Source organism: Sebastes fasciatus, chromosome 7 (assembly GCF_043250625.1).
Source record: "Sebastes fasciatus isolate fSebFas1 chromosome 7, fSebFas1.pri, whole genome shotgun sequence".
NCBI classification, from domain to species: Eukaryota; Metazoa; Chordata; class Actinopteri; order Perciformes; family Sebastidae; genus Sebastes; species Sebastes fasciatus.
The window spans coordinates 7,712,215-7,719,893 of record NC_133801.1 but is presented as its reverse complement, the minus strand read 5'-3'; the positions used below and the strand labels follow the sequence as shown (position 1 = coordinate 7,719,893).

Genomic DNA, 7,679 nt, shown 5'->3' with positions numbered 1-7,679 from the left:
AATGTAGCCTAATTTTTCCATTTGTGCAAGCAGTATTTAAGTCATAATTAAAGTTAAAATGCAATTTTCTAACCATTTGAAAATGAAAACGGCATTTGACATTTCATTTACAAAGACTTAACCTGCTGTACAGTGGACAATATTCAAATGCAATAAAACAGAACCCCCAGTCTATTTTATTTACATTTACATGTCACCACACTCTTTTGGTGGGTCTTCACTTTGGCTGTGTATATATATACATGAATATTTTATATATTTTATATAAAATATATTCAAAATTCAAGATTCAAGATTCAAGATTTGTATTGTCACGCCGGTTATACAGGTACAATCGTGTGAAAAGCTTTTTGCTAGGAAGCTCCATTAAAATAATAAGTTATATTACAATTATAAAAGGAAATACTTTGTACAAGGGCATATTAAGAACATATACATGAAGAACATATACAGTATATACAGTATAAGATATATTTTTGTGTGAGAAGGTGTCGTATGAATTATCTATTTAAAAGTTTGATGGCCTAGGGGAAAAAAAAAAAATATATATATATTTATATTTATATATATTTATATTTATTTATATTTATATATGTATATATATTTATATATATATTTGTTTGTGTTACACCTGTACTGTTTGAAACTCTTGTCCATCATGTCTTCTTATTTGTGACTCCTGTCTTGGAGTGTATCTCAGGTCAGGTGAGGTTAACCTGGTCTGTATCAGAGACGTGCATAGAGCGTCATCTAGCGTCTGACGTCATGAACAACAACAACTAACCGGAAACGCGAAGGAAGGTGCAACGTTTGTCCCTTCCGACTTCCGGTTGAACGCTGCTGTCATGTCGTCCTCCTTCATGGTGAGTTACCCTTCAAATATCAACTAAATAATACAGTTAAAGTCTTTAAAAACGTTTTACAGCACTTGCTCTTTTTAAATGGCAGAGTATAGTTGTGTTTACACTCAGTTTATAGGTTGAATGTGTGTGTTATTGTTGGTATTTCCTGCTAAAAGGCTGTAACGTTACCTAATGATACAACATGCTGCATGTACCTAATGATACAACATGCTGCATGTACTTAATGATACAACATGCTGCATGTAGCTAATGATACAACATGCTGCATGTACCTAATGATACAGCATGCTGCATGTACCTAATGATACAACATGCTGCATGTACCTAATGATACAACATGCTGCATGTAGCTGTATAGTAAACTTAGTTGTAGCAGTCTACATACTATAGACCAGAGGTCAGCAACCTGCGGCTCTTTAGCTCCTCTCCAGTGGCTCCCTGTGGATTTATAAAATAAATTGTGGAAATGAAGAACTGTTTTTTTGTTTACATTTTCATTGTGATTTATCATTGTTGTAGGTCTATGGCACAACAGAGTATTAGGGCCACATTGAGGAAAAAAATAATCTGAGATTACGAGAATAAAGTCATAATATTATGGAAATAAAGTAATAACATTACAAGAATAAAATCATAATATTACGAGAATAAATCAATAATATTACGAGAATAAATTCATAATATTACGAGAATAGAATAAATTCATAATATTATGGAAATAAAGTCATAATATTACGAGAATAAAGTCATAATATTACGAGAATAAATTCATAATATTACGAGAGTAAAGTCATAATATTACGAGAATAAATTCATAATATTATGTAAATAAAGTCATAATATTACGAGAATAAATTAATGATATTACGAGAGTAAAGTCATAATATTATGGAAATAAAGTCATAATATTACGAGAATAAAGTCATAATATTACGAGAGTAAAGTCATAATATTACGAGAATAAATTAATAATATTATGTAAATAAAGTCATAATATTACGAGAATAAATTAATGATATTACGAGAGTAAAGTCATAATATTATGGAAATAAAGTCATAATATTACGAGAATAAAGTCATAATATTATGTAAATAAAGTCATGATATTACGAGAATAAATTAATGATATTACGAGAGTAAAGTCATAATATTATGGAAATAAAGTCATAATATTACGAGAATAAAGTCATAATATTACGAGAGTAAAGTCATAATATTACGAGAATAAATTAATAATATTATGTAAATAAAGTCATAATATTACGAGAATAAATTAATGATATTACGAGAGTAAAGTCATAATATTATGGAAATAAAGTCATAATATTACGAGAATAAATTCATAATATTATGTAAATAAAGTCATGATATTACGAGAATAAATTAATGATATTACGAGAGTAAAGTCATAATATTATGGAAATAAAGTCATAATATTACGAGAATAAAGTCATAATATTACGAGAGTAAAGTCATAATATTACGAGAATAAATTCATAATATTATGGAAATTAATTCATAATATTACGAGAATAAAGTCATAATATTATAAAGTAGTAATTTTATGTGTTATTTTCTTTTTTTCTTGTAAAGTTATGATTTTATTCTCATATTAAAACTTTTTTTTCTCATAAAGTTTTGACTTCATTCTCGTAATATTACGACTTTTTCTCTCGTAAAGTTATGACTTTTTTCTTGTAATATTCTGACTTTATTCTGTAAATCTCAGATTTCTTTTCCCTCAATGTGGCCCTAATACTCCGTAGTACATTGTCTCTTTGGCCCTCACTGCATTAGTCTTATATACTATATACTTAGACTATAAACTGTGTTACCTTCATCACAATGCTCAAATGTTTTGCGGCTCCAGACAGATTATTATTTATTTTTTTGCCTAAAATGGCTCTTTTGATAGTAAAGGTTGCTGACCCCTGGTTTAATGTGACCGTGTTAACTGGTGACTTTCAGCAAACTGTGTTCGCGGTTGGTCGTAGTAACTTTAACATTATAAATCTTCCAAATAGACATGCTAAAAAGATATGTCGCCTGTTCCATCTGCTACAAAGTAACAAACTTAGTCCTATTATTACATTATCGAGTAATTAGCAGCTGTCAGACTCCACAACCAGCACTGCTCCCAGTAGACCACTTACACTTACACACCAAAAACTGACAATAACCTGATATTTTCAGGTGGAATTTCATTTCATTCTCACTGTGCAATATCATACACCACTTGTGCAATTTTGTTAATAGTCTGTTTATTGTCAATACTGTATATACTGCTCCTATTTTTATACTTCCTTCTATTTAAATGGTTCATATTTTTGTGACACTTTGTTTAGCTCTTTGTTTTACTGTGTTAGCTGATGCATCTTGTTTTTTGCACTATCCTCTTTGCTGCTGTACACTGCCTATTTCCCCACTGCAGGACTAATAAAGGAATATCTTATCTTATCTTATCTTAAATATAAACTTTTTATATTTTTTTATTTTCTTTCTTCTCAATCTCTCTCCTCTGTCTCTCTCCACAGTCTCTACACAGATGTTGCCAGCGGTTGCCTCTCCTCATGGTTGCCAGGCGACCGTGTAGCTCCAGCTCCGTGTCTCCCCCTCCTCTTCACACGAGGCTCCTCCTCTACCTCACCCAGCGTTTCTATGATATAGAGTGGCTCGTGAACTGGGGGTCTAAACTGAGGAAGAAGAGGATTCAGAAGAAGAATGCGTAAGAAACCTTCAGAGATGCATCATGAGTCACAATGTGATGTGGTTTGAAACTACAGACGTCATCAGTCATGGCGTATTCCTCATTTGACACGAGCACTGACACAATGTATTGAAACGTTGCGCCTCACAGGAGCTTCGGTATCATTCGCCCATCGCTAACAATCATAAAAGTCTTTAGGCTTTGTGCTGTGAAATAACAGTTGTGACACTGACGACATGCTTTTAGTCCATTCACATGCAGTTTGTCAAGTTACTTGTAGATATTTGACCATCACTGACTTTTCCTTTCTGTCTTTCACAGTTACTATGGCTACACTCAGAATTTCTATGGGTCAGACATAGCATCAGCGTATTATATCTTGAGTCTGAAGGGAGGATTTAGGTGAGTGCCTTGTTACCTTGTCTCTGCTCAGTTTGTCACATGGATACACTGTAGATTTAAGATGTCAGCCTTCAGACTGTACTTGGCAATATGGTGTTAAATGATCACTCAACTTATTATAATACAACTCTTAAAAATGGCATGACAGCTACTGATTTCTGAACCTGTTGTTTAGGGGTTTTGCATCTGTTTTTCTGTATGAACTAATTTCATGTAAGTTGACTGCGATGAAACATTCATGTACTGTAGGACTGCAAGTAACAATTACATTCATCACTGATTAATCTGCCGATTCAGATAATTCAATGAATTAACTATTTGGTTTATAACATGTCCAAAAATTGTGAAAAATACCCATCAAGAGTTGGGTGGCATCTTCAAATGCCTTGTTTTGTCCAAACAACTGTCCAAAACGTACGATTTTGTATTTACGTGATATTAAACAGAGAAAAGCAGAAGATCCTCACATTGAAAAGAGAATGTTTGAAGTTTTGGCTATTACTAAAATAGTTTATTCATTTTCTGTTGATAGACTAATTGATTGGGGATTGACTCATACCATAAGAGACTGACATCCAGTATGCTATCGGCTGGATGTCAGACTCTATTCACATTCAATGTCTTTTAAATGAGTTCAAATGCATTAAACACAATCGAAAAGATTCTTTGGTCCATCACTCTGTCTGGTAGTTATTAACATACGATATTGTGTTTTTGTATGCAGCGTTAGTGTCTTGCAAAATGTTTGCACATAATCTGTAATAATGCAGCAGAGATGAGGATTTGATAATAGTCGTGTCTCAAGTGTGTCGCTGTGATCCAGCCTTCATGTGATCGTCTGTGTTGTGTCTTCAGGTATGTTGGCCAGTCAGAGTGGTTTCGTGCAGACCAGAGGGGCAAGTTCAGTTGGGACTTCTTGGAACACAAAAACACACCACTAGAGGAAGTAAACATGAGCTACACAGTCATCAACTACAGAGGACTGGGGAACCTGGGTAATGAGCTCCAACTCAGCCTTGGTTTTTATTTCAGTTTCTTTCTTTTTCCCCTTCAAAATCACTTTTTTTTCCAAATATAATCTAATTTTCTCTCCGGCTTACTCTGTCAGGCAACTGTACCAATAATTCATTTTAATCATAGTTGACATGTAATTTCAGTGTTTTTGATCTGCTTTGTCCTCCCTCAGAGGAACAGAAATCTTTGCGGACTCTGTCATTACGAGGATGTCCTGAAGTGGACGACTGGTTCCTGGCCAGGCTCCATGTGCTCCAGGACTCTCTGGAGGAACTGGATATCTCTCACTGTCCACGCATCACTACAGGCGGTCTGGCTGCACTCAGGAATCTCAAGTAAGTATCATAACACTTACAACAAGTTATTATTACCCAAACACTACTGTTGTATTAAGCCCCGTTTTGACCACAGGAAATATCCCAAGGAACTAGGAACCTTTTGAGGAATTCACTGTTTCGACCGCAGAGACCAGGGTCTAAATTAAGTTCCGGGGACATTTGACCCCCTAAAAAGGCCCTCGTCGGGGGGGTAGTACTTTCTGAAAGTACAGGAACTTTTGGGGTGGAGGTTTCAAGGATAACCATCACTGATTGGTGAAACACACACACAGCGCTGCTGCTTAAACTGTACCGCTTTATTCATAAAACAAGGAAGCACTCAGATCGCGCGGGCGAGCGGTAGAGAGACAGCGCGGCGATGCTGTGAATGAGAGAAAGAAAAGTTATTTTCTTATTGTTTCACAGCGGTTACGTTCTAAAGCATCAAACACTCAACAGATGATTTACTGTGGAGACGGACGCTCTTAGTTTCATTTTACTCCGCTGCGTTTCATTCATTACATGTTTTTTAGATGAAACAGGTGGACACTGAACGGCAGGCTGCAGAGTGTGTTTACTGCAGTGACCGTCAGCAGCCCGCATCCCATGTCATGTTGCTTTTTCACATGTCAGTGGACTAATTTGTCTAATCTTCGTAGGCTTTTAGACCGCTATGGAATCACAGACAACAATAGGCTGAAGAAACCTTTTAGTTCCTGGAAAAGTATTTCCAGGGACTAAAATTACTAGGAACTTCTTGGTGGAAACCTGGCTTTAAATTCCTCCCTTTCTGTGTTGTGTGTTGCAGGGGACTGCGGCGTCTAGACGTGTCGTCCCTCCCTGGGATTTCGAGTCCTGGGTTGGTCGTTATCCTGCTGGAGGAGATGTTACCGCAGTGCCAGATCACTGCTACTGGCTATGACCACAGCCTAAGGCAGGAGGGAGGAGAGGAGGAGGAGGAGTACAAGCAAGGACAGAGGTAGGGAATAGGCAGGGACGGGAATCAAGAGACTCTGTTCAGAAAGAGAAAGAGTCCTCTGTGAGAGCTCTGATGTCAGTTCAAGGTGGTCTGATGGAGCAAAGAGACGTGCAGAGGAAACATCTTGCAGCAATACAACCATGACAGATTATTTTCGGTATCGGAGAGAAGATCCAGAACAGCAAAGTCTTGACACTCTCCACCCATATGAACCACTGGGAACATTCAATTAGATATAAGCATGTAAAAAAGAAAATAATTCAGCAAGTGTACGACAAAAATGTACTACCTCAAGTTTGTTGGATTGTTTTTGCATTGTTATTCATCTGCACATTTAGGATGTAATTCTAAATGTATTCAAAATTATGTTTGTCTCAAGCAAATTGTCTGCAAATATGGCAATGGATTTATTTGCTGAAATGTAAATATGATTGTAAATGTACTGAATAAAATATTTATTGTGCAATAACATGATTATTGTAAATGTATTACCTTTACCTGTGAATCCATTAGTCATGTTTAACAGACTATGGAGGCCATGTGTGTCTAATCTTCACAGTGGAAGCTTATGTGAGGAAACTAAAGCCCATAATCCAGTATGAGCCTCGTACTGCAGCAGTGTTACACCGTACAATGGGCGGATGAAGACACCGGTTAGACTGGGAGACAACAGTGAATGGGGATGAAGGAATCACTGCTGCTTTTGTATGTAAAGATACCATCTGCAATGATTTGGTAGCCAGTTTTGATGTGAACAGAGCTTGTTGTAAGCTAGTTCTACTTCATGTTGGGTAATATTTATTTCAAGTTTATTTAAAGGTCCCATATCGTGCTCATTTTCAGGTTCATACTTGTATCTTGTGTTTCTACTAGAACATGTTTACATGCTGTAATGTTAAAAAAAACAACATTATTTTCCTCATACTGTCTGCCTGAATATACCTGTATTCCCCCTCTGTCTGAAACGCTCCGTTTTAGTGCATTTTAACGGAATTGCGTTGCTCGGCAACAGCTTGGGTCCATGTTTACTTCCTGTCAGGTGATGTTATTCACATACACTGCAACAGGAAATACACTGTGACACATTTAGAATGTTTACGTTTAAAACCTTGTAATAATCTATATATTTTATATTTGTGACATCACAAATGGACAGAAATCCTAACGGCTTGTTTCAAACACAATTAACTGAATACGGGGTTGTGTGTGTTTCTCCGTATATTGAGTGTTTTGATAGTTTAACAGTATTTATATAGCACTTAAACCGGCTTTATAATATAAAAGACATGAAAATCTCACTTTTTATAATATGGGACCTTTAAAATTGTAATTTTATCATCTCACCCATGTTTATTCACAGTGAGTTTGTAGTATTTAGAGTTTTACGCGACATCTAA

General features: G+C 35.7%; 1 protein-coding gene across 1 annotated transcript; it reads left to right on the top strand.

Moving 5' to 3' along the window:
- The first annotated feature begins 715 nt into the window (after nt 1-715).
- On the top strand, nt 716-6,749 carry dmac2 (distal membrane arm assembly component 2). Its single transcript, XM_074641303.1, has 6 exons — nt 716-863; nt 3,398-3,588; nt 3,892-3,972; nt 4,828-4,967; nt 5,159-5,321; nt 6,112-6,749. Exons 1-6 carry the CDS (start codon nt 846-848, stop codon nt 6,284-6,286), a joined length of 768 nt encoding a protein of 255 aa, XP_074497404.1. The 5' UTR covers nt 716-845; the 3' UTR covers nt 6,287-6,749.
- The last annotated feature ends 930 nt before the right edge of the window (nt 6,750-7,679 follow it).

Bases quoted from the DNA above. Each gene is read 5' to 3' on its own strand.
- dmac2 (XM_074641303.1), top strand. The intron at 3,589-3,891 runs GTAAGAAACCTT...TGTCTTTCACAG, and splicing joins AGGATTCAGAAGAAGAATGC to TTACTATGGCTACACTCAGA. The intron at 5,322-6,111 runs GTAAGTATCATA...TGTGTGTTGCAG, and splicing joins GCTGCACTCAGGAATCTCAA to GGGACTGCGGCGTCTAGACG.